Source organism: Anser brachyrhynchus (assembly GCF_964034855.1).
Source record: "Anser brachyrhynchus genome assembly, chromosome: 1".
NCBI lineage: Eukaryota > Metazoa > Chordata > Aves > Anseriformes > Anatidae > Anser > Anser brachyrhynchus.
In genome coordinates this window covers 212141053-212167888 of record NC_137694.1, presented here as the reverse complement: position 1 = coordinate 212167888, position 26836 = coordinate 212141053, and the positions used below count along the sequence as shown (strand labels likewise).

General features: G+C 54.3%; 1 protein-coding gene across 5 annotated transcripts in view; it reads right to left on the bottom strand.

The window, feature by feature from the left end:
* The window catches only part of CLPB (ClpB family mitochondrial disaggregase), an 80768-nt gene that overhangs the window by 26866 nt on the left and 27066 nt on the right, over window positions 1-26836 (bottom strand). For 4 of the 5 annotated variants that reach the window (XM_080607145.1, XM_080607144.1, XM_080607146.1 and 1 more), the window contains 3 exons: window positions 25077-25180; window positions 20955-21083; window positions 2851-2948 (listed from right to left, as the gene is read on the bottom strand). In XM_080607145.1, the coding sequence (XP_080463271.1) occupies window positions 2851-2948; window positions 20955-21083; window positions 25077-25180 (331 nt within the window). The remainder of the gene's footprint in view (window positions 1-2850; window positions 2949-20954; window positions 21084-25076; window positions 25181-26836) is intronic. The other variant, XM_080607147.1, reaches the window with a different exon arrangement.

Below are 26836 nucleotides of genomic sequence, written 5' to 3'. Positions count from 1 at the left end.
CACCACGGCTCCAGCGTCCCCGTGCCAGCGGCTGTGGGCAACACCGAGTGGAGGAAACTTGGCAGAAAACCTACAGACGTGGAGGGCACGGCATCTTTCACCTTACAGGAAACGGAATTTGTAAGGTTGAAAGAAGCCAGGATGATAAACTTCTGGGCAGCTGCAAAACAAGCCAGGGACGTGAAGAAAGCTATCCCGGTGTTACAGCCTTTTGAGGCTGGGAGAGCGGTCCTTTCGTGGGAAGGACAAACAGCATCTTGAAGTAATTCCGGGGGGCTTACAGACAGCAAAAAATCAGCTTTCGCTGTGAGGCCACTTACTCTCCCCCCGATTCTACATATCAAGTTGGGTGTAGCCTAACAGACACTTACCAAGCTACCAAATCCGACATCTTTCTCAAAATGTAGGCCTGAATTGTGGAAAGAAAGCAGACTACACTAGAACCATGACTGGATGTTTGTTTTCTTTCAAAGCTCCCCCAAAGGCTATCCGATGCGATGAAGCGGGCACGAGGTCCAGCTCAGGGAGTCCTCGCACCACTGCCTGCCAGAAGGGAGCACGGGGAAAGGGCAACGACGTGCTCGTCCGGGCTCATCGCTTTCTTAAAAACCCTTCGGCAGCCACTGACAGAGAGAGGAAATCCCGCTGGGTGGTCAGGTTGGGACCGTAAGCAGACGTTAGATTCCCTGCGGACTGTAACACTCAGAGCAGGGGGACAGGGTGGGAGCACGGTGCTGGGTTTTGGTGGCTGAAAAGCAAATGTGACCGACGCGTTCCAGAGCTGAGTTTTAGCTACCGCACCGAAGGGAAGGAAGACTTTGAGGAAACCGTCTTTGAGGAAAGCTTGAGAAGTCACTAAAAATAAATTTCAGCCCGTGACACTCTGCCGGGTGTGTTGGGGAGCAACAACTGAATGGGCAAAGGAAGAACCCTGGGAATTGAGATCAGTCCTGGGGCTGCTCTCAGGCCAGGTACACACAGAAGGCAGTTTCAAGGGCTACTCCCTGCCTTTCAGCCCTGTAATATACCCGACAGCTTATTTAGGCTTCACCTGCAGCGTTCAGCAACGTGAACCAGCTCAGGAGCCCTCGATACCAGCAAGCGTGGTCTAGCACGGGGAAGGCGCACACGGAGTTTTTTTAGAAGGATAAAGGAAATCAAAATAAATTAAAAATACATATGAAAACTCCTTGTTATTCTGTCACAAGGATATGTAAATAAAATCTATGGGATGTGCCCATCCAGTAATAGTTCTGCCAATTCATTCTCGAGCAGTGATTAAAATGAGCAATAAATTCTCAAAGACTCTCGGTGGAACGCAGATACTGGGGTGGATGCAGCCCTTGGAGCACTGCATCCCCCCCAGCTGAATATTCATCACGAGCTGCCTTGACTGTCTTTTGTTTTATATACAAGTACAATCATCTTCATCGGGAGCATCTTTACAGATATATTTCCTTTCTCCCCTTCATCTATTAGCTAAGCATAAAAACCAAAGCAGCTCTTCAAGCTGTTTGGGGCGGGTTTTCTTGCCGGTGCTGGACCCCAGAGACTCTTTACCCAGCAGATAATTCCTCCTCCCTCCTCCTGCAATGATCCCAAGTACTTTATTCTCAACTTCCCTTCCTAAAAACTTGCTTGGAGAGCTGTCCCAGCGAGCGCAGCTCACCAGGCGCCGTCAGCTCTGCAGCCACTTTCCCCGCTCTGATCTAGCACGGAAAGCACAGGGGAAGGAGCGCCGTGCTCCGCGCTACGGACACAGGTTTTCTGGTCAGGGAACGTGGCTTTGAAGTCCGGCTGGGGCAAGGATTTTCCTAGGCAAGCACAGGCTGTCCAGCAGACGTGACTGCCTGGCAGACTGACTTGATGGTATCTGCTAAATGCGGTCATCGCCACAGTTTAAATTCCCTCCATCATCTTCCACGCACGGGTGAGTTTTTAACCTCAGGTTTCCAAGAGGCAAGTTCGAATTCCATGCCTGTAGAACCTGAGGTAGGCAACGTCAAGGGACAAGTCGGAAAGCAGAAGCAAGCCTGGCCCCACCGTGACTCAGTTTCTGCTGCAGCGACCCGGTGGCACCGGTGCCCTTTCAGAGGGCAGCTCTGAGCCCCTCCTGCCCTGCCGGGACCGAGACTGATGGCGCTCTCCAGGCTCTGCTCATCATTCCTCCGACTGCTTTTCATTTCTTGACACCAGGCTGCAGGTCCCTCGTTGTCTAATAACCTGCTAACCTCTAAGCTTAACTGCCCCTCTTGTTCTTTTCCTGGAAGCGCCACCGCCAGCAGGGATCTTTTCCCTCTTTAACGTACCTCGTAACCGTGACTCGCGGAAGGGACACGGACGGCTCCAGCCCACTCGAGAAGGAAGTGGGGCTGAAGGGACCCGATGGACATTTCACAGCCAGACAGCAGAAATCAGTGTCTTTTGCCTTAGACTGGTGCCTGTGAATACGTGGACCCCAGGCCCACAGCTGAACTTTAATTCTCAGATCTCATCCTTCTTCCAGGAATTTCAGAAAATAAAGTAAAAGAATATCTCGGTTTTACTGTATTTTTGCCAAGGGCTTGCAGGACAGAATTGCTCGTCCCTGTGTATCTCACTGTCAGGGAAGACATATCAACACGGAAGAGGAGGGCACACAGCTATGGATACAGCTCATAAAGACTTCAGTTCTTTTCTTCCTCCTTTATGCATCATGTCATCAACTTACACAGCCTTCTTCCAAAACAGCATGACATCTTGGAGGTGTAAGTGTGCTAAGGCGATCCTCCACTGCAGGCACCAGGCCTTCCTGAAAATTGTTCTTATAATGGAAAAAGGATGACAAAGTCACCTGAATCTCGGGCTCACCTTCGTCTCTGATGCTCTCAGAAGGTTCATGACCTCCCCTTCGCGGGCGTAATCCAGGGGCGTGTGTCCCATTTCGTTCTTCTGCAGGGGGTTGGCACCTGATGGCAGGAAGAAATTCAAAAGATCAGGGGAGCAGAGTTCAGCCTTGGTACGGAACGAGCACGAAGCGCATCTTGTGCCCCCCGTGCTAGTCCGAGTCCCCTCGTAACCTTTGCTCCAGAGGGTATCAGGATCAGAAGGGGACAATGTACAACCAGCGGTTACACGCGCGGGGAACAAGAAAAGGAATTGTCACCCCTAACAACTGGCCTGGCAGGGAAGAGCTGCTGTCGGGGACGAGAGCACATGGTCGCCAGAGGAAAATACGGCCTGACATAAGCGCCCGCTACCGATCCTGGGGGAGCCAAACGGGACCACGGCAGCTTCGACTGGACACGCCATCCCATCCCTCCGCTCTCTTACTCCACGCTGGAGCTGGAGATGGCTGCGGTCTGCTGAGCAGCTGCCACCGTGAGCCACAGAAGTGGCCTTTGGGGAAAAATCATTCTCTTATTTAGAGATAAATTAAAAAAAAAAAGCCAACAAACCCCGAAGACTGAACTAGTGCAGGGAGTCAGATGGGCATCCTCACGGAAACAAGCCTGCCCAGAGCTCCCTGTCCCCTGTCCCCTCCCCAGACGTGCCGGGCTGCAGAGGGACACAGACAGTCAAACTGGTCCCAGTTGGTGCGGTGGGAAGTAGCGGTAAGCGTGTAGAGGCGATCTGGGGCAGGGCACTCCAAGATGAGAAGAGAGAGCTACTGGGGAACAGCCAGAGATGCAAGCAAGGTCCCACAGGGCTCACCTCTGGCTCTCGGCACCTCAGGAAGCATCTCTTAATGCAGAGAGGGACTCGGCACAAATGCTCACGTACCCTGTGCCCCCGCAGCTTGCTGCGCCAGCCAGCCAGAGGTCACGAGAAAGAACCTTCCGACTGGGCTGAACCCCCCGGCAGGGTGCTTGAGCTAACCTGACCACCCCGGCGGTGCCAAAGCGGCAGAAGTCACCCAGCCTTGAGGAGAGCCGGTCGTGGTGCTGGGCAGTGCCGGCCCGCAGCCTGAGAGCCGGGGCGGTGACGGTGACCGGCAGCGGGGCAGGGAGGGCTGCGGGTGCCTGTGCCCGGCAGGGAGGGACGGGAGAGGGACGGGAGCTGCCAAAAAGCTGCCCGGGCGCTGCTGCAGGCTCCCCGCTCTGCAGGCAGCGTGGCAAACACCTTCTGCCCCGCTGCACCCCGGGGCGAAGCGGCTACCTTGGCACGCGCGAGGCGGGCGGCAGCCCCTGCTCCTAGAAGGCGGGGATGCGCCGAGCACCCCGAGCGCTCCATAAAAGCGAGCAGCAATCATAATATATGAAAGAGGAGAGAGGGCTGCGCTGTCGCGAGCCGGGGAGATTAGCCATTCCCAAGCATTGGCATCGGGGATCTATATTTGCTTACAGAATGAAAAATGTGCTCCATAAACATTCGACGCAGAGTAATTTCTATTGCAAGCCTTGTCATTGCGAATAAAGAATATGATGGAGACAGGTGAGATTGCGCAGGGCCGGGGCCCGCCGCTCCATATCCCTCACGGAGGCAGAGCTCGCCGCCCCCTCCCCAGCCCTCCCGGTCCCCTCCCCGCCGCGCAGGGGGGCACGTCCGGGGCTCTCCAAGTGATGACATCCTCGAGGCGAGGCCCGCTTTCATCTCAAATGAAGGCTGAGGTTTGTTCGGCTCTTCCCTTCTCCTGGATCTATCAATAATGGCTCTCCAATATTGGCCTAATCCCCCTGTTAATGGCTTTGACGACTTGACTAATTGCTGCAATAATTGATAGAACCCGACTCGCGCGACTGGTCGATTCCCACCTCCAGTACCGGCAGCAATAAAATATTACGCCGCCATAAATAACCGTGTCACTTTGCCTGCTAATAGAACGCCAAAAGTGGCCACCGGTTCATCAGCGCCCCGGCCTGACCTCCCTCCTCGCCGCCCCCTCCCCGCCGCCCTCGCCCACCCCTGCAGCCGCCCACGGCCGGGCGCCTCGGCCCCGCTGCGTGCGCCCAGCGGGCTCCGGCCTCGCCGGGCTTAATAGGAGGCAATCCGTCACCTCCCACCAGCTGTCTGGGGCTGGAGATGGACACCTGGGCGACACCTCGGGCTGTGCGAGGCGGCCGCCTCCTCCCCCGGCCCTCCTGCACCTCCCTGCTCACATTAGTAGGCCCCGGCTTATCATATTTGATAAATAGCGCACCGGCTCTCGCCCAGCACCCGCGCGGCAGCGCCTAGCTGGAGCAGCTGCGGAAGGTCACTCATTGGGGAAATATGTTTCTGTCAGCGGTATCGAAAAAAGTTTAGTAGAGTGACAGGCCTCAATTTTTCAAATTTTATTAACTCCATCCTCTTAACAATTTGTCTTGAATTCCTTCGGATTCTGGATAACTGTCAATAGAGCGCGGGACGCGGCGGGCGCGGGTACCCGTCCTCAATGCGTCGGCACCAGGGGGGAGCGGGGGTCACCACCAGCAGCATCGGGTGGGATCCTCCGGGGGGAGGCAGCGTGGGACCCACCGTGGTGCTGTCCTTGCTCCTTGTCCTCTGTCCTAGCTTCTTGTCCTCCATCCTTGCTCCTTTTCCTCTCTCCTTGCTTCCTATCCTCCACCCTTGCTCCCTGTCCTCTGTCCTCGCTCCCTCTTCTCCATCCTTGCACCCTGTCCTCTCTCCTTGCTCCCTGTCCTCCATCCTAGCTCCTTTTCCTCTCTCCTTGCTTCCTGTACTCCGTCCTTGCTCCCCATCCTCCATCCTTGCTCCTTGTCCCCCATCCTTGCCCCCGTCCTCAGCCCTTGCTGCTTGTCCTCCATCCTTGCTTCCTATCCTCCATCCTCGCTGTCCTCTCTCCTTGCTCCTTTTCCTCACTCCTTGCTTCCTATCCTCCATTCAAGCTCCCTGTCCTCCATCCTTGCTCCCTGGCCTCAGTCATTGCTCCTTGTCCTCCATCCTCGCCCCCTGTCCTCCATCCTTGCCCCCTGTCCTCCATCCTTGCTCCGTGTCCTCCATCCTTGCCCCCTGTCCTCCATCCTTGCTCCATCCTCCATCCTTGCTCCTTGTCCTCCATCCTTGCCCCCTGTCCTCCATCCTTGCTCCGTGTCCTCCATCCTTGCCCCCTGTCCTCCATCCTTGCTCCATCCTCCATCCTTGCTCCTTGTCCTCCATCCTTGCCCCCTGTCCTCCATCCTTGCTCCTTGTCCTCCATCCTTGCCCCCTGTCCTCCATCCTTGCCCCCTGTCCTCCATCCTTGCTCCTTGTCCTCCATCCTTGCCCCATCCTCCATCCTTGCTCCGTGTCCTCCATCCCTGCTCCCCGTCCCAGCTGTCCATAATTCAGGTTCTCAGCCAGGGCCTGACCTTGCAGCCGTCTCTCTGTGTCATTTGTCTAGGCAGCTCTGTGTCACTTGCCTAGTTCCTCAAGGTGCCTCCACCTCTCCCAGCTCCTCACCAGACCCTTCCCGCTGAGGAGCGCACCCAGCTCAGCCCTTCCCGCAGCAGCTCAGAGCCCACACGGGCGTTTCAGCAGGGACCAAGCCCTCTGCGGGACCAAAGCTGCTCCCTGGTCCCAGCGCAAACCCAGGCTCAGCCCCAGCGCCGAGCTCCTCTCGAGTGGAAGCTCGGGACGCGAAGCTCTTGGACGAGCTTGGGACGGGCCGGGGCACGCAGCCCGTCCTCGGCACAGCGCGAGAGCCACAGGAGGGATGGAAAATCCTCAGGGATTGCCTCTTACATCTGCCCAGGCTCAACAAACACCCCCTCTGCCAGGAGCACCTCCTTGGCCCCCCCCGCAGCCCGCCTGCCCGCCCCGCGCTGCAGCACCCCGGGGAGGACGCGGGGAGCACCCCGCTCCCACGTAGCACCCTCTGCAGGACCCAGACCACTTCTCCTGGGGGAAAAACCGGGACGACTAATTGTCCTGGTGAAGGAAACTAAATCCCAGGAAAAAAAAAGACTGGAAGTCCTCAAACCTAGAGCGGGCATGCTGCTGAGGGTGTGCACCCAGAGACCGTCTCGAACCAGAGGGGCTCTGGGCGGCAGGCAGGCCCGGGGACGCATTGCACAACCCCGGTGTGCTAAATGCAATTTGCCACCGCAGTTACACCTCTCCGTGGCCCTGTTCAAGCACCAAAATAGTCCGGGATTCGCCAAGAGGAAGCAGCCCGTATCACCTGCTGGGGATTGCAGAATGTCATCAGCCGTCAGCTTTGACAAGGCATGACATTGTTATTGCTCCACACGGCTAGTTAAAGTAATATAAAAAGACTTCTGTCCTCCCGAGTCTTCAGTGATTGAATTAGCATGATCACCCCTTTTTCCAGTAACATAAACCTGTTTTTAAATCAATAAGAGACGTATTTCACAAGCGCCTTTTAACATACGCCGTTAATAGGAACGTGGCCACCAGAGCCTGGGATCCTGCCACCCCTTTTTCTGTCCGACACCTCGGTAAGTGGAAGGGACACGTTACCGGGCACTGCTCCGCTCGCTGGCAGCCACCTTCAGCCACCTTCAGCTTGAATTTCAGCGTGAACACGCACTGCCCCAGGAATATCCTCAAACCTCACCGAGGGAAGGCCAAGAACAAAATCTTCAAAGGTAGCGGGTGCGACTCGGAGCTTCAGGCACACCGGAGGACGATACTCAGGTGATTTAGCACCCAGCCCTACCCCTCTTTACCCGGTGGCATTTACTGATTACTGTGCCCATGGCACCCATCTGCAAAACGAGATCAAACCACCTCAGTGTCTCGATGTGCTGAGGCTGATTCTGCCTGCGGTCCCTCCAGTGGAAACGACAACCTCCGTAGAGGGAGTGCTCAGCATGCATCAGCTCCCAGACTTCTTACCCGCACAGCCCCACGCGTGCACCCGTGCACATCTAGGCTTCTGCCTTCATTGAGTTGAAGAAGGTATGTAAAAAAGTGATGGGGAGGAAAAAAGGAGGAAGAAAAGAGTGGAAAAGTGAATTAAAATTCTCAGGGAAGAGGAGAAATCCCAGCAACCTGCTCCCCAGAGAAACGGCCGGGGTGTGAGACCCTCTTTCTCCCCAGGACAGCAGTCAGGCCCCGAAGCGATACGCCCAGTCCGGGGAGGGTGGGAGGAGAATCAACACGAACCAGAAACGAAGAGGTGCGGGACAGAGGTGATGCTAAAGACATCAATAAAAAACACGAATGGCTGCTGAGCTAGAAAGCGGAGAACAAAAACCCTTGCAGCGATACAGGCCATCGCGAGGGAGGGTGGCAAAGTAGAGAATTTTGGGTACAGGTGGGACGGGCAGGGGCAGAACCAACACTGCAAGGCCGTATGAAAAGCAGGTCTCGTCAGGCAAGCTGCATTTCGCTATCCGAAGGCTTTACAAACGCAGTTGAGGACTGCGGATGCACCACACCGAGCAGCTGGAATCACTCATCAGTGACTCGTAAGATCCTCATTAAAAATGTGAGCGTTTATAATGCGATGGTACCACAAACACTAACTGCGGGGTGCAAAAAGATTTAGCAGAAGATCCCCAAGCGCGCCGTTGTGCCTTACTGCGGTGACACCACCCGCTTCGGTTCAGCAGGGTTTTCTGAATTCACTCCTACGGCTCCTCGAGTCCTCCCCCCTCCTGTCACCGGATGAAGCATCACTTTAATGAGAAGCCACGTTGAAGAACTTTCTTCGAGCCTGACAGATCAGCCCATGAGCACTACATCGGCAGAAGCACGCACGCAGATGACGCTTGCTGCGAAATGCCACCCTCGCCCCTGAACAACTCCTGCTGGCTTCCCAAGCACGGGATATTGCAGGATTTCTGTTTCCGTGGCGCAGGATCAGTGCCACCAAACCTGGTTAACGCGTGCCCCGGGGAGGCAGCAGCCGCAGCCGGCAGCTCCTGGGGTCAGAATGTGCTGCCCCTCGTTCCTCCTGGTGCTGGTCCAGCCTCGTGCTTGAAGCCTCTCCAACATGCGTTTGTGCAGCATCATGCATTAGTTCTTGCCCTGCCCGTCCTGCCTAAAATCACTCTCACCCTCGGACCGTTGCCCCGTTAATACAGCCTGGGGCTGGCCTGGCTCGTTCAGCTGTAGTTCAGCTCTCCCTGCCTCTCCCTGCTGCTCTGGCTGGGACTCGCGTCTCCTCAGAGCCTCCACTTCCCCCAGGTCACTAATTCCTCTCCCGGCATGCAGAACTCTGCATCTGCCTGCATGAAAGAAAAAAAAATACCTTGTGCCTTAACCAAGCGTGCTGGCAGCTCACCCTCCTGAGGATTTGTTCGCACAGAATTTACCCAGTCGCCACCAGGACTGTGCACGGTTTTTAATAAATTTTAACACATCCACCACCAAACAAGGGGATGGTGCCTCAGCTGAGAAAGGGGTGTAGGATGGAAGGGTTCGGATTTAATTACGAACTAGGGGTGTTTCTGGAGCAGAGGGAGCTCTACGTGGTGAGGAAGAGATCCCTCTAAACCAGAAACAGGCTGAAGTTCTGAGGAGGGCCAAATGCTGATGGGGGAAGGTGAAAAACAGCAAGGAGAGGTCCTCGCTGAGGCGCAGCTGGGTCGGTGCTCACAAACCTCGGGAACCAGACCAAGAAGAGGAGGGCATCTGCTTCTACACGGGCAGCAGCAGCGAAGTCCAAATCTAGGCTGTGCAAGCTGGAGAGCGCGCTTAGAGGAGCCTGGAAATAGCAGGCGGGAACATTGCGTCAGGACACCTCAGCGCTAGCGTGAAAATTGTACTGCGGTGAAAGAACACGTCCCACGGGTGGAGTAGTGATCTTACGTACTAAAGAAAGGCTGGAGACAAATATATATATATATATATAAATAAGTTGATTGTACTTGCCAGTGACACAGAATTTGTACAGAATGAAATGTCCTGGCTGAGCTGGGAAAATACAGTAGCAGGACTACTCTTCTGAGGGACCGGAGGACGGGGCATGCTAAGAGAAACCGCAGAGACTGCAAGGGCAAAAAGCGTGATAGGAATAAATCGATAAATCGGTACGAACCAGAGACCAGGAGGTGCTTCCTGGAACAGAGCCAGAAAGCTCGTGAGTCTCAGGGAGTCTGAATTCAGGCTTGGCTGGAGCAAAAGGCTTTCCTTCTCCAAAACCTCGCCTCCCACGCAGCACGCTGCAGCACGACGCTTTCTCATGCTTAACCTCGTAATAAGCAAACTCCTGCAAGGAATCTTTGCCCAGGAGTTTTGCTCCAGAGGAGTACGGGAGTCTTGGTAGAAATAAAAGCCAGCAGAAAACGTTCAGAAATGTGGACGTTAAAGGCTAAAGAAACCCACGCTGTTTATTAAAAAGTCTTTAAACGGGAAAAGTTATGATCTTAGAAATGAACCGCCCTTCAGCGAAACGAGGAAAACAACAGAGCGTTTGCTCTAGGAAGCTAAATGCAAAGCTGCAATAATGCAGGACAAAAAGGATTTAAAAGAAGCTTCAGGAATAAAACCAAAAAACCTCTTTTTAACTGTATCAGAAACCGGAAGGCAGCCAGACAACGCGAGCTTCAATAGCTGATCAAGATGTAACCCGAGGGCTCAGAGATTTTATGAAAAAACGTTTAAAGGCTGCTTTGCAGAAGTGGTTACCCCTGAGTGCTCCCACACCCAGCCTCCCTCTGCCACCGACAGAGGTGGCTGTGGGATCTGAGCAGGGTCTGAGAGCCTCGGAGCTCCTCACCCAAGCAGCAGGCTGCTACAAGAAGACTCCCTGTAGATAAATAACGACTTAGCCGGTGAAAACAAAGGACATAAGCAAAGGAGAGCAAGTGGTCGGTGTGCTCAGGGAAAGCAGGCTGCCCAGGGACACCCAAGGGATTCGTGCTGATGCCTGGGGGGTCAGCATCTGCGAATAGCCAGGAAGGAGGGCTAACACTGACGTGGCGATGACCACCAACACCGAGCTGTTCGGAGCCTATCGACAGACGGTGATGAGCTGGCAAGTGAAACCCAACTCGTACAATAGATGTAAGCCAAAGCCCACATGGAAAAATCAGTCGGAATTGCACACCAGGTGACAGGCACTGAGCCACCTTTCAGCAGGAAACCAGGCATCAGAACCCGGCGTGGCCACGAGCAGTTCCGTGAAACGTTAACTTACTGCTGAATCAAGGCGAGAATTGCTTCGGAAAGGAGAAAAGAACAGACCAGAAAAGTGTCCCGGTGCCGCTAGCGACCCATGCCTGCCTGTGCCTCGAGGGCTGCGCTCGGTTCTGGTCCCCTCATCCCCCCCGGAGCAGGGTCCTGCCGGACTCCCTGCCGAAGGGCTGGATGCTGCAGGGCAGCAGGGGCCAAAAGGCAGTCGGAGAAACTCCGGGAAGAAAAACCACCCGAGGCTGGAAGGGCAGAGAGCAGCCCCGCGGGTGAGGCTGGGCTGCAGGTCGCTGAGCCTGGCCGGGGGATGGCTGTCGTGGGGTTTCTCCTAAGCACCGTCCCCATCCGTGGGTCAGACGTGTGCTCCCTCCCTCGCTGAAATTCACAACAGACCCCCCGCAATTGCTTGATCTCCTTCAGGCTGTTCGGTGCTGTGACAAAGGCGAGTGCCTCCGTGGCCTCTTGCCCAGAGATTTTCACTCCGGTATAAAATTACAAAATTCAGCAGGATGACCAAATCACAGCACGGTGGATGTTGGAAGGGACCTGGAGGCCGTCTGGTCCAACCCCTGCTGAAGCAGGGGCAACCAGAGCAGCTTAAATCTGCTTTTAGCGACCCCAGTGGAACTCAGCAGAGCTGTGCCCAGCGCACAGGAACAACCTGGCCAAAACTGACCCCCCAGCAGTAACAGCACAGGACTGGATTTCTCTTTGAATGCATAAAACAGATGCATGGCAAATGGGAAAGTTGCAAGAGAAAGAGAAAAAAATAAATTAATGCGTGTTAAATATGAATGTGTTATTTTGCATCTGCTTTCTTACTGGTATCTTACTGGACGGTGCTTGTGCTTTAACATTTAAGCACGGCGGGGTACCCAACCCCTCCCTCCACACACACAGCCCGAAGTAAAGCACACACGGTCTGCAGACCTTGTGCAAGCAGAGAAAGCAAACCCAGGAGTCTCCTTCCCAGTGCCATGGCCCGTCTGTGCAAACGGGGATGTCCCCAGATCACGGCATGGCATGGGGGAGCTGCTCCCAGGGCAGGCTCTTCTGCAGCGCTGCTTCGAGAGAGGGCTCTGCTGCTGCTGCTGCCCCTGGCATGGCCTGGCACGGCACGGCCTGGCACGGCATGGCATGGCACAGCACGGCACGGCATGGCACGGCACGGCACGGCACGGCACGGCACGGCATGGCACGGCACGGCACGGCACGGCACGGCACGGCACAGCCTGGCACGGCACAGCCTGGCACGGCACGGCACGGCACGGCACGGCATGACAACCTCCCTCCTGCAGCTCCACGGGCCAGGGCGGCTGGCAGGGGACGCGAGCAGCGCTGTGGGTGCGCAGCGCTGCGGGACCTCCAGATGCAGACCTCACGGTAAGGATGAAGCGGGGGAGCCAAGTTCCCAAGTGTTGCGCTCTGAGCACAAAATCTGACACACCCGAGGTGAAAAAGGCATGAAGAACGTTAGCTAAATCTGATCTCAAAACTGTTTTCAACTTGCCCAGGGACTTAAATTCAGACTGCTTTCAAGCAGCCTTCTCCAGCAATGCCCAGGAAGGAGCAGGGCATGGAAGGGCTCAGACAATTTGAAGTCTGGGCTCACAAAAACCTCTGTTCTTGGTGATGCCTTGTAAAACCAGTTGGCCTCCCTGCTCCTTTCTGCCCTCGCTTATTCTAATGTCAGTCTGCGTTTCTGCCTACTTGGTACCTGGGTGTGAGAACAATCCTCCTTACCCTTGCTTGTGAGGTAACGCTATGGGAAGGGAAACCAAAGAATCATCATCCCTCCATACGTCTACACGCGTGCAGAGCTATTAAGTTCATGACAAACATTATGTCACCGCAGAGTTTTGTACCCAGAAACACTTAGAGAGGGATCTATTTGCTCCCCTGCCCTATGGGGAAACTATTCTTAAGCACTCCGACACGGACATAAATGTGCTTGCACTCATACCCTTATTGCTCTCGCCACGGTGGGACGTTAGAAGCTTCAGTGCCGTGATATGATTGGTTTTTAAATCCCAGTCTCACAGGATTTTAATTACTGGTCTGGCGCGGCTGGGAGTGGAACTTGCTGCCGTCGGATGGAGGGGGTCGATACGCCGGCCCAGAACATATTGAGCCACGGTGCTCGCAGACTCTATTGCACTATTTAATCATCTTTTGCAAAATTTACAGTGCAACAGAAGGAATCAATACGGAATTTATCACATTCCCTTGTAAATATGAGCACGGAGAGGGAGGGAGGCTTTCAGGCGCTCCTGCACAACAGCTGGCCTGGGCTGGCTGCGTTATGGCAGGTGCCGGCATTGTGCGAGCCAGACCTGCAGCAAGCGCCAGGACAGAAACCTGGGGACCTCAGGGCAAGGGGCTCTCCAGAACACCGATCCTGACGCCCCGCTGCCACCTCTGGGTAAGGGAGGGCTTGGTGTCCTCCGGGGAACTCGCAGGAGCTCAGAGGACTCAGCAGCTCCTGCTGGTGCCGTGGGCTGGGGCTCTGAGGGGTCCCCGTGGCTCTGTGTGGGGCAGGGATGCTCCCTGCACGAGCGCTTACCGAGGCTGCTGGTGGGATCCCAAACAGCAGAGTTATGATTGCAAACCGGCCTGCTTGTGCTCACTGGGACTGGGTTACAGCCTTGTTCTTCCATAGACAAGCTGGTTCTTAACTGGTTGGTTTGAGGCAGAACCAGAGCAGCCTGTGCTTTTCCTCTCCCCACACTGAGCTGCAGCAGCGCCGGCTTCCAGGACGAGCACACATCCTCCCGGAGCTCCGCAGGCGGACACGGTGTGCATTTCGAACGCAGGTGCCGTGGGCCAAACAAACACCAGGCTCCTGTGCTGCTCCCCCTGGCCGTACCCGTGCCACGGGTGCTTCCAAAGCCCCGGCTGATCCCAGGGCACAGAGGCAGAGCCGGCAGTGATCACGTTAAAGGGTGAGACAGGAAAAGCTGCCAAGGTAGCTCCAGAAAAAATGATTTTGAAGGGAACCAGCTCGTGCTGGAACTGCTCAAGCACACCAACTACTGCTGCACGCTCTTTTGGGCCCTGGCGCAGCGCTTTTCACCCTGATCAATCTCTACGGACGGCTACGCAGAGAACCAAGCAAAGCACAAATTGTCAGCTGGTTTGAATTCAGTTGTATCTGAACCTTGGCTAGAAGTTTTTGGGGATCCATCCATCAGAAAAGAGCATCAACATAACAGATCTCTGCCAGCGTGGCTTCCTCAGCTTCTCATTTAGTTACCCCGGATTCCTCTTGCCGATGCTGGTGACCCCGCTGAGCGCAGTGAACTGGACAATGACCCCTCTCGGGGTTTGGGTTCCCCCCCCTTCCTTGCTGCCACGCTCTGGCCGTGGGGACGTGGGGAGGCTGCAGCTATCTGGTGCTGTCCTTCGCCCCCTCGCTGCAAGAACAGAGCCTTTCCCTCAAGGAAAAGCCGAAAATGCCCTTGAGTCTAAGGCATATCACGCAGAATTCCAACACAAGAAAGCCAGCTCTGATTACAACCTGAATTTTCCTGCTAATACCACAAGCACTTTCACTTCCTGATGTCAAAGGAGCATCCCTTGTAATGCCAGCTCAGTAATCCATTTACCCATCGTTCATCCTATTTACAATACTTGCAGTTATGGTGTATCACATAGGTGAGCGTGGAGCGTTACCAACAAACGTACTGCGCTCAATTTACTGGCAAATCGAGTTCGGAAGCCTGGGTCATTGCAGCTTCAGCTCAAATGTTTTCAAAAACGCACATTCTTTCTGTTCCCCCCCATCCCCTCTCCTTTAATTACAGCTGTGTGCACAGAGCTGACTTGATCACTCACAGAGCTGACCCGATCACTCACCCTTTATAAGTTAGCACGGATCAACTCGAGCATGGGTCTGGTGGCAGCCAGAGCAGCAGAGGCAGTGGGTGAAGTCAGGACCAATGCTCCTCTCCCGGCTCCCCAGCAGTTTGCGGTGCAGTTCATGAAAGGCGGGTCTTGCTTGACGAACCTGACCTCGAGGACTTGTTAGCGTTAGGTCAGAGGCTGGACTGGGTGATCTTGGAGGTCTCTTCCAACCTAGACGATTCCGGGATTCTGTGAGCTGGACTCAGCCTCCCTGCACTGCTGAGGGGTTTCTGAGTACCCCTCCTCTGAGACACTCAAAACCCAACCTGGGCAGACCTGGGCAACCTGCTCCAGGTGACCCTGCTTTGAGCAGCGGGCTGGACCAGGTGATCTCCAGAGATGCCCCAGTGCTTTTATGGCTCTGTGATCCTACAACACCCTGGTGGGGAAACACAACTGTCCTCCTAGCACCCTCTTTGTCCCTTGTGACTATTGCAGTACCTTTGGACCCAAATGCTCCAGTCAGGGCCGCAGATGCTGTTCTTCAAAAACTGTGAAGTATGAGACAAGAGCTGGGCACAGCCAGAGGAACACGTGCCAGCCACGAAACACCGCCGAGCCAACAGCTGAGGCATCACCAAACCATTGGAGGGGCTCCTGCAGTCTGCTGAGCACTGGAGAGAGCGCTGCGGAGGAGAACAGAAGAGCTCTGCGGCATTCAGGTGAGCTCCTTCCACGCCACGATGCCTGTTTGACACCAGGGCTGGCACCAGGGCCAGCAGCTGCACAATCCCACAACGGCAAATGAGAGCTTGATGGCACCCTTCAAAACAAAGGCAAGCAGACTGGGCTTGATTTAACGGGGGAGAGACCAGTCAAGAGCTGTACGGGGACAAACAATTTCTGGTGAACTTCTCCAGTCTCTTCAGGCTCCTACAAGCCTCCTTCTGCTCAGTTCCCCTGGTTAGGCTCTGCTCCTCACAGCCTCACTTTTCGCGTGCCAGGTTTCAGACTGCTGGAATACTTTAAACCTGAATTCTTTTTCCCACATTAGCCTAATGAAGTAGCACCGGGTACTTGCTGCCCAAAAGTAAAGCTTTGCAGGTATTCTTTGGACCTAAAACCCCGCTCTGTACTTGTCACGTGGGAGTAACAAAATAAAAATACAAGACTGCAAGGATGCCCCCAAAATTAAACAAAACAAATCCCCCGTGACTGCAAAACACCCCATGAGCCCTCAGCAGCAGCAGTACAGGCAGGGTGAGAACAGCCGGGCCTCCGAGCACAGAAATGTAGGTGCTGCACGTTGTGTCTTTGCTGCCTTCCTCATCGTCTTGGATCCATCTGCTGCAGGGCTTGAGAACGCCGCGTCCACAGCGCCAGAAGCGACGGGCTCTGCATGCAAGCCCGCTCCTGGGCTCTCCGCAGGGAGAGGCTTGCTCCCAGCAGCTCGCACACGCTGACGCTGCCCTGGTGCTGGAGGACAAGCGGCTGGCAGCAGCGTGAGCTGCCAGCGAGGTTTGGTTTGACTACTGGTGAAAGCCCAGGGCTACGAGGGTGACAGACGGTGGGAGGAAACCCACTGGGCTTACCGGCACCGGGTGGGGGTCACAGGAACCGAGTTCCCCACAGACCTCTGCGCTCTCAGACAAATCCTGGCTACCTGCCTTTTGGCAACAGGTTCTGGAGGAGAATCGGACTCAGAAGGCTGACAGAGGAAGGCTGAGCTCTATGGCACGGCTGCCCCGTTGCCTGCAGGAAGGCGAACCTTTTAACACGGGCTATTTCGTGTAGCAGATTTAAATGGTGACATTATGAAAGCTCCCTCTAAAACCAAGACGCTTCCATCACCAAGTAGCTGGAGACCCTGCCTTCCTTGCTCCACGGCGCACACAAAGCCCTCGGCATCGATCGTGCCTGGAGCAGCAACTGGTGCAGGCAGTAGACGTGAGCTCCCACCCACTCCTTCACATAAACACTGATATTTATGGTGTCAGCTCAGGTCAGGAGACTGTGAAATGTCACCAGCAACTGCCCCGAAGGACAACAGAGCAGCGACTTCGTCTCGCGGTCTGCTGGGCACACACATGCTGACCACAAGGGGATAAGGTCCTGGAGGGGTCAAGTGAGTCGCTGAATAGGCCACAAAAGGCCAGGGAGGTGGGGTGAGGGGGAGGCACACGGGGCTTCCCTTAAAAACGTGCCGCACAACGGGGCGGTTGTTTCAGCACAGAGGGGCCTGGGCAGTTAATGGCTTTGGCCCCGAGGGCAGGGCACCAAGCGAAGGAAGTGTTCGGGAGAGTAAATGGACACTTAGTAAAAAGGCAGGTGTAGGGAAGTGTAAAGGAGGGAGCGAGGGGAGCCTGTTCCATGTCAGCAAACAGGAAACATCCTACTCTCAGATGTCAATGGCAGACCGCTCGGGGAAATTATCCTCACAAAGGGCCGGCGGCAGGCACGCTGTGAAAGGTGTTCGATCTCCACTCGGAGACCTTCAGCCTCGCAGCCATGTATTCAGCGCAGATTACACGACCAAGAATGCCGGCCCGGCGCTTTGTTACCGCACGGAGCTGGGAGGAGGGGAGCACCCCGAGCCAAGGCAATGAAATCCTCGTGTCGCGCCACGCGCCGGTCGTGAAATCGCGCCTCCGCTTGCGGAACTCACTGAAAGGAGAGGGAAGAGGCCGGAGCGGCACCGCCAGCCCCCGGGAATTCACCTGGCAAGAGAGGGGACACGGCTGTGATTTAGAGCATCACAAGTTTTCAGCATAACTATGACTGCCAAGGGTGAATGGATGTTGTGCACGGACAGGCAAAGGCACGTTAACCTGAAGAACACGACAAAGTTAGCCTCGGATCCTACAAGGACTTCAGCGTGGTCTCGCACATTACGCACCGAGCAGGGACTCATGTCTGCGGACTGCTCTTCCCAGTGTCCAAGCACTGGGACACGCTTGTATCTTTGCAAGATGATGGTTTTCACCTGGAAATGCATTCTTAGCGTAGGCTACCTTGCATCTGTGCCCAGGAGGATTTCCACGGGGCTGCGTTAGGTACAGAATGTTGATGAGGATTGTCGAACCTTAGTGCTATGGCAGACTACATTCAGTATTTCACTCTGATTTTATGCTCAGTCCCTTCAGTTGAACCCAAACAAACGCAACCCTGCAGATTGTTGTGTGCTTTTTTTTCTGAGATCCAAGTGAGTTCTTCTGAGCTGAGACACGCCGCCACGAACAAAGAGCTCTCTGTGAGCATCGAGCAGCAGAAGTGGTCATTGATGGAGATGACGGTGGCTCCAGCACAGAAGCCCACAAACAGAAACAGCTTTCAAACCAAAAGAACAGTCCTCTCTATCAAAAGAGGCCTGTACACGGCAACGACACTCAGACAGCTGAGCAGGGGACAGATGTAGAAATGAGCTGGACTTGCTACTTGCCGTTGTTTATCCAGTATGGCTTAAATTCTTCACTAACTTCACTTATTTGCACCCATATTTCACCCGCGCTTCTGACACCCAGCAGCTGCCTCATCGCTTTCAATCTGCTCGTAACACCCCCACCTTGCAAGGAGACTCTGAAAGGCAGGAAGAACACCCAGGTATCTTTGGAAAATCGCTTCTTCCAGCCCTTCCCCGGACGGTACGAGGCAGGCGGCTGCCAGCCCAAACTCGACAGACCGAAGAAGAGCTCTCAGCCTCCTGCTGGCAGCTCTGCCATCGCCTTCTCTCCTTACCACCGTGGCCAACACATCCCTGCTGCTGCGAGGCGCTGTACTGTCTTCACAGAAGACTGCTCCTCTGCCCTTGCGGCTAGTCCACGCCTGTATTTGAGGTGTTTCTAGAGAGAACACAGCCCTGCTGAAATTCACAGCCTCTCACGCGTGAGACGCTCCCCAGCCCCACGAGCCACAGGCTCGCCCTGCCCAGATCTGCTCCCAGCGCTGCCGGGACGAGCACTTTGACCGCGCCGCCTCTCTCCTAACACCGCAGAGCCTCCCTTGCCTGCCGCGTTCCCCACCACGGCCCTTCCTGGCCCGCGAACTCACAGCTCACCCGTCACGAGAGGGGGAATTCCACCCCGTTCCTCCCACGGGCAGCCCGGTGCCGTCGCAGCAGCTCCTCCGGCGGAGCTGCCTGCCCGCCGGTGCCCCTGGACGGTGGCTCCGTGCGGTGGGACCGTGCAGATTTAGCGCCAGACCGAGCGCTCAGGCGGTGCCTGCACGTGCTGCGAACACGGAGCAGGTCGGCCGTGCCAGCCACACGCGCTGCACAGCACGCGGGCCAATATTTTGGTCTGAGGACTTCCCAGGCACCACAAGCACGCGCTCCCACGGACGCCAGAGCAGCTGTCGGCTTTTTGAGCTCCCTTCTCTGCAAGCAAACCTCAAGAACCTAGGTTAAATCCATTTGCAGTAGGTTTTCTTTCCGTGCCTCATTTCGGGGGGTTAATTCATGGCCAAGAACTCGGGTTTTGGTATCCAGAGAGAAATCCTGACCCAGAGTTAACCGTGGAATTCAGTGGCATTGAATTCCAAACTTTCCGTCTTATTTTTCTATTTGTGAAAGGTAACGAGCATACATACAGGTGAGTATCGAGGTTCAGTGTTCCTACATTAATTTTTCCTCTTCTCTTCTGGGAACGTTTACTTTTCATGGACGATACTTTCCATTATCTTTTTAGTTGCTTTCTTACCGAATGAGCCTTATGCGGACACGTCACACAATTATCTGCCTGCCTGCTTCCCGAGAATTCACTCCCGAACCCCTGAGACGCCCACACCACAGAGATGACGACATTCCTAAAATGTTTGTGAAATCAGCATCTGGCTAGAGATACCCTAGAGATGTCCCCACTGCAGGGACAGGCTGACAGCACTCAGCTCTTACACGCCGCGCTTGGCAGACGGCTGCTGGCTGGTCAGCAAGCACACACTTGCGTGCAACCCACGGCACGGCTGTTTGCTGCTCAGGGGTGCCCTAGGTGCCTCTGCAGGGAGGACAGGAGTTGAAATTGTTGTAGCAGGAGGAATGGCAGGGACAAAGAACATAAATCTGGAGGAAAGCAGAACTCGCTAGCTCCACGGCCCGCAGAACAAGGTGCGCTACGGGCAGATGCAGCTAATTTAACGGCACCGTGCACACCTAGGTACACATGCAGCGGACTCTGGTTCTGGACAGCAGCAGAACAAAGAAGCAAATGTCATCCTGGTAAAGATCAGCAGGAGGGTAAATACAAAAAACTGTTGTCATGGTAGCACATCTCTATTCTGTTGGCTAAAAGCAGCTTCTTCTTTTCCTCTACTTCTGCTGATAAGCTTTCTCCCCGCGAAGACAGCCCAGCGCTGCAACAGGCTGCCCAGCGAGGCCGTGCCACGTCCACCCTCGGAGGTCCTCAGGACGCAGCTGGCTGAAGCCCTGCGCAGCCTGGCGTGGCTTCACAGCTGACGCTGCTGTGAACAGGGGCTTTGACTAGAGACCTCCCGTGGTTCCTTCCAGCCTGACCTATCCTACAATCCATGAATCTTCCTCTCTTTGGATCTGTATCTAGAGTCGTGAGTATGTAAGAGAGAAAACTAAAGCGGGATTTATGAGAAGAAGGACTCTGTGCTCTAACAGAGAGGACCGATAGCTGCACAGGCCGATTTCTGCAGATTCTGCATTGCTAAGCCCAAACCACCAACAGCCATGGGTACTGGCATCCACCCAGAGCCTTGCTGCCTACAGAGCAGATATCCCAGTAAAACAGGGTACGGGTACAGTACAGGTACTTATGGGCTAGGACAGATGGGTAGAGGGCAAACTGCAAAAGGGGAAACGTTCGAAACACCGATCAGAGAGACCAGTGCATGCATTTCCATTGAATTACGGGAAGAAATGGAAGACTCGGTGATTAAGATGAGGACACCCACCATCACCACACGAGAAAAGAAGCTGGAGATGACTAAGAACACAGAGACTAAAAGATAATGAGATTAAAGCAAACAGTAAATCGTATCTAACCCTGAATATGGAGGAGTGTGGATCTCGTCTAGGCCTGGCATTCTGTGGGCCAGGCCTCCCCGGCAAAAGGGCTCCTGGCCCAGGAGCCGGCTGGAGCCACGCAACTCACCTCCATCCAGCAGCAGCTTGACCGTCAGGTAGTCGTCGGCGAGCACCGCGTAGTGCAGAGCCGTGCAGCCCCTGAAACTGGCTCTGATGTTCAGGCGGTTGTTGAATTCGTCCTCCCGGGTCACAAGGACTGCAGGGGAAGAAGAACGAAAGCTCAGCTCACCGAGCGAGGCAAAGTAAAGAACTGTCTGTCTGAAAACGTGCTTAGCAGCATGGATCACCCGCCAAGGAGCTGGAAGCTTGTTAAGGGCCCAACGACTTTTCTCAGGAGACAATCGGGACCCTGCGGGGGTTTCTGGTGGCTACTACTCACTGCCCGGGGCAGCAGCACCGAGGAGGACAACACGGGGATCTACAAGTCCCGGTTGCTGCCTTCCCACTCCCCTCACGCTGGGGAGGAGGTGGTTGGAGAAAGCCAGAGAGAAAACCTCAGCGCTGTCCCAGCCCCGGCCTCTCTGCACCTTCTGTGGCTTCAAGTGAAACCAGGATTCAGCACAAAGGAGCACGCAGAGACTTCTGCCTTTTATTTCCCTTCTCCCGTGAGAAGGAAGAGAACGAACCGCCCGGTGCCTCCTCTGCACCACCCTCCTCCCCCGGCAGCCCGCAGCTCTTTAAGGCCAGGAGCACAGAACACCAAAACCCACCAAAACCAAGAGAAGAGCGACAGAGAGGCCGGGAGACGACAGGTCTCGAGAAGTCCTGGAGACAGCAGTCAGCTGGGAGTGCCCCGGGGTGTCCTCAAAGTCCCGGTGGGCTCCCCTTATCACACAGCTCACCTCCACCAGGAGCTGCCTCCCGTACGCCACGCTTCCCAGAAACGTCAAGAAGCAGACATCTAAAAGCGGGAACTCTTCTAAAAATGCTTCCTTTGCTAACTGGCAAGTAATAAAGGTTAAAGCGCCAGAGCACGATGCCCAGCTTCACCCTTGCTCCTGTCCGTTTGCCTGCTGTCTTTGGTCAGGCACTGAAACCGTCTGCTCCCTGGGACCAGGAGTTTTTATTCTGTTTCTTCAGCCACCGGTGCAGCGGGCTGCGCGAGGTGCGCTCCTAGGCACCGCCAGGATGGGAATGATTCATAACGACACGTTTTACAGCTCGTTAGAAAGCCTGGAATCCCCTACGCAAATGCAATTACACCGAGCCCTGGCAGGTTTTGTGAAGTCAGACCTAGGACCTGTGATGTCTCTTCGAACAGAAGCCGACACCTCCTAAAGCTGATTAATCGTGTGTTTTTTCCTTCCTTTGAGCCCTGTTCTGCCGAGTGCCGGGGCGCGAGGACACCCTGCAATAGGGAGCGGCCAGCCGTTTGTGCGGGCAGGCTGCGCGAGGCTGGGACGAGGCACTCCGAGGGCAGGATACGGGCCGGGTGGTGAGGCAGGCACACCGACACGCCAACTCCTCCACATCAGGTGCAACACCAAAGCGGAGTTTGGACCGGGAGGATCGGGGAATACGTTAAATCAAACCCAGGTACAGTGGCAGAGCTGTCACCAGGCAGGCTGCGGGCTCCTGCGAGGTGACCCTGAAGCGCATCGCTTCTCTGCCACGCGCAGGTCCAGCCCGTCCCCGCACATCTGCATCTCGTTTTAGGGACCGAAGGGAATGCCAGTGCCGGCCCGCTGGCTAGCAGAAGGGGGCTTCCAGGCACAAAGGCGCCTTCACATCACTCCCGAGAGCATGCAGCACAGCCGAGAGAAGCCTCGTCTCAAGCCTGGCCAGGATGGAGAGGCAAGCCCCCAAAGAGCTCAGGTATTCCGCGGTACAACCAAGAGCCCACAGCGACCACCATCCCCACGCCTCAGGGGAGCGAAGATCCACCTCCCACATGGCCGCCCACCCTCACTGGCCGTTTTACGGACGAGCAGCTCAGGGCTGTGGGCTTTGACAGCTAAACCCGAGGAAGCCCACGCTCAGGGGGTTTGTCCGTGAAGAGCTCTGGGCACCCAGTGCTCTGTGCCAGCAAGGCAAACAGGCACACACCGCGGATGTCCCGCACCGCAGCCTCCACGGTCCCTCCGCAGAACTCCTGACAGGTTTCCAGAAGATTTGATAAGTTCAGCACAGAAAGCACTGCAACGAGTGCCTGATGCTGCTCCAGCCCAGCATCTCCGCTAATGAACCGCAGTACCTCCAGGAAGATCAATTAATGCCCTGGCTCCTTTCCTTTCCTGGGTCTTTTCTCCGAGCGTACTGGGCGAGTATGTATATTTATTTATTTGTCGTCATTTCCTACCCAGGGAGGAGCAGGATAATGAACTGCGTGCGTCAGGGAAGATGAATCTGAGATACTAGGGAGCAGTGCAGTAAAGAGATTAAAGTGTTATTATTGTTGGTTTTTTTCCCCCATGGTCCGTTGTGACAGCTCGGCCGTCATCTGTAAAAAATGTCTCAGAGAGAGATAATCATCGGAAACTCAATAAAGCGTCAGGGGAAGCCTCGTCTACCATCAATCACTGGGTGCCTGGAAATTTTCAGCCCTCTGTCTCCCTTCCTGCCATCCATATAAATGTCTGTAATATATTTTGTGCAGTGTTTGTGGAGCATACCCTCTCGATTTGGATGTTTTTATGAAAAAATATTTATACACGAAATATGTAAATGGGAAAAAAAAATAAAAAACAAAGGCAGTTTCTCTCTCTCCCTCTCTTTTTTAAAATGCAACAGAATTTATTCTTTTTAATAAAACATGTCAAGCAAAGAATTAATGCAACTTCTTACTGAGTGGCCTTATCTTTTCTTCACCCCAAAAATATATAACATTAGAGAGGGATGAATGCAGACAAAAACAATTAACTTTATTGGTTGATATACTTTGCCTTAAATAAAGTCTATGTACATGCATTATGTATTGGCATTCCATTGTTCATTTTTTAATGTTGTTTCATACATTTTGCATTCACTGCTACGGCAATCTGATATATGTGTGTTCTTACTTCCATCAAGGAGCAGGTCTATGGCACGGGTGGGTTACGGTGAGGGATGAGAGCAGAGAGCTTTTAAAAATAAAATAACGCCCTGTCAAAACTGTCCCCTCGCTGATTCATCTTCTTAACTCCACCTGTGTTTTATGAAGGGTTCAAATATTACACCTTCGTTAGACTTTTCTGAGAGCTTTCAGCTCTTAGCAGTGAGGCAAAAAGCTCAGACAGACCAACGGACGCTGTCCCCGTGCGATTTTGGCTTTGCAAAATTGACGGGGCAAACGCGCACCCTGGAGAACCTACGTGGCGGCTTCCCCAGATTCCCTCCTTACACTGATCGGGAAAAGGTTCGACGCCGAGGCAGAAGGTGAGAGCACGCAACCTGCAGGCGGTCTGGAGACTGCGGGCCCTGAGGAGCCCCAGCGCGGGCTGAGCTCTGACGAGGTGGCCAGAAGCGACCTGGAGACGCCGTACATGAGAATTCACGTGCCACGTCCGCCGTCCCAGAGCTGAGGACGGCGGGTCAGCTCAGCGGTTGGGTGGGGAAGACGCCTCCAGAACCAGGAGGGTAACAGCCGGTGACATGTTAGCGGGGTCCAGCCTGCCTCAGCTTCCCAGCAACGGGGATGACGTTGGGGTGAGACTGGAACTTGAGACATGGGCCAGGAAAAATCGTAACAAGATCAAATGACACCGCAGAAAAGTTCCTTGGTTTAGTCTGAAGACTAAAGGGATGAGTCCGAAGACAAGGGAGGAAAGCCAGCATTAACACGGCCAAAATCCAGCCACAGTGCTTGCACGCAGGTCAGCATCATTCAGCTGTATTTCAGTTGGACAAGTCTCCCTTCATTTCCTATCTATTTGTAAGACGTAAGTCTAAGTCCAGCAGTGGAATACGCTGCCCTTCCCCAGGAAGTGGCTGCGCGTGTGTCAATGGGATGGTGCTCCTACCTACAACCTTGTACTGTGTTCTGGCTGTATATAAAAAAGTTACCTCTAGGATACTGAGGAATTGCTTCTCATGATCAACTATGTACTGTTTTCTCTCACCTTCAGACATACACCCACCCACACATCACCAGTAACCCTGCATTTAAATAGAAGCTGAAAAAAAAGAGGTCAAATTTCCATTTCAAAGACAGAAAATGAAATTTTGGGGACCTCAACAACAAGCGCAGGTAGCCGAACAGGAACAGTATTACCTTCTAAAGAATGGAGGCCTTTTTCCTTGGCAGTCTCATACACGCTGCTGAATTCATCTCCGAGGTTTGGATCTGCATTAGCTGCAAGCAGGGTCTTCACCATGCTGTTACAAATCACAGAAGAGTAAGGCAGAGGTACAACACGAGGGATCAGAATCCATCAGAGTCTGGGAAAGGAGACAGGGCTCAGAAAGCCATCCTCAAACACTCCCAGCTAGCGGGGGGAAGTTAAACCAACCATTGCTGAACATTTCCACAAATAAACCACCAGCACGTCCTGAAAACAACGAGATGGGGGAGGCACTCGAGGCAGGGGTGACTGCAGGGCGACATGCAGTGACAAACACAGCCGTCCCAAGAAGACCTGCACAGAACGTGGGTCCGTCGTGGGAGGCAGTTACAGCCCTGTAACTTTTTTAGTCTGGATCAGCGGCGGAAACTGTTCACGGCCACAGCAGCTGCTCAGTCAGAGCCAGGGCTTGGCTACCAAGCGGATTTTTACAACACTCTTCAAGGCATGGGAAGTAAAACTAGCTTGTGCTTTTACTTTTGCTTTTGGGAGGCAATCATGGCAGTAAAGTCTCCATTATTAAAGGCGCCATCCTACAATACAAGCGTGTAGCACTTCAGTATGAAGCATGACAAGAGGTAAGGCTCTGAAAGGGGCCTATTCACGCCCAAGGTCTCTGCTCTACAATTTATAGCTCTCACCTGAGCGGTCCCTCTACACCTGGACAGCTGATGGAAGCCACCCCTATAAAGGCAGCTCTTGCAGCCACGTTGGATGTGACGTACAGCTCGTCCTTGCTTTCTTCTGCCCTCCCAAGAGGAAGCACCGAACTCAGCATTTCGAACATAGATTTCAACTGCATTAATTATACGGGTTCTGGAAGAAAAGCATTCAACTCCTGCACGAAGTTCAGTGAAACCTCTGTCTTTGAGAGCCAGACCATTTGTATGAGATCACCGCTGAAGACAGCCCGACCACCTGCAACCCAGCTCAGCAGCTGCCAGGACTTCTGAAAGAGATTTAATCTCTGGATTTGTAGAGGGCTTCCAACTACTGCATGTTGTAGCTGTAGTGCCCGGCGGAGAGGCAGATCCTCCTAGGGCTGACCAGCATGGCAACACAGGCAGCATATTTCGTACTCCAACTATCCTCCAACCATCCAAAAGCTGAAGCTTTTGGTCTCCAGACCGGTAACGTTACCAGCACGCTACGGCAGATCAGCACGAGACACGCAGGCTAGGGAGCTTGGTGTGCAAGTCCTCCGTGTCTGCTTCTGAACCCAAACAATCATCAGGCAAGAATTAGATTTCTCACCACCTCCGAAAGCGGCTTGAAGCCAGTTAATTTTTAATTTTTTTTTTCCCAGGGTTCAAGCTTCCCATGACAGCTAGACAGTGAGGCGTGAGTTAGCATTCATCACCGGTGACATGGCTCACGGGCTGACAGCGGCTCTGTGCGACGCGCACCGCAGCCTGACTGACACGTATCTGCAGGCTGCCTCTTGTCAAGTCACATTTAGAATTTAACGTAAGCTTCTCTCCCGTTTACCCCATAAATGCATTAGCGGAATAAAAGCTGGTTATTCTGTTCTTTGAACACGGTACAACAGAGGCAGACTCCTGCAACACTTCACCACGTACAAAGTTACTTCTGGGGAATAAAGCCCCACGCTGGAAGCCAGGAGACCCTCCTGACATACACCTCTGTGATCACACTGAGTTCATTTACATTCATACATCAACAACGTCCT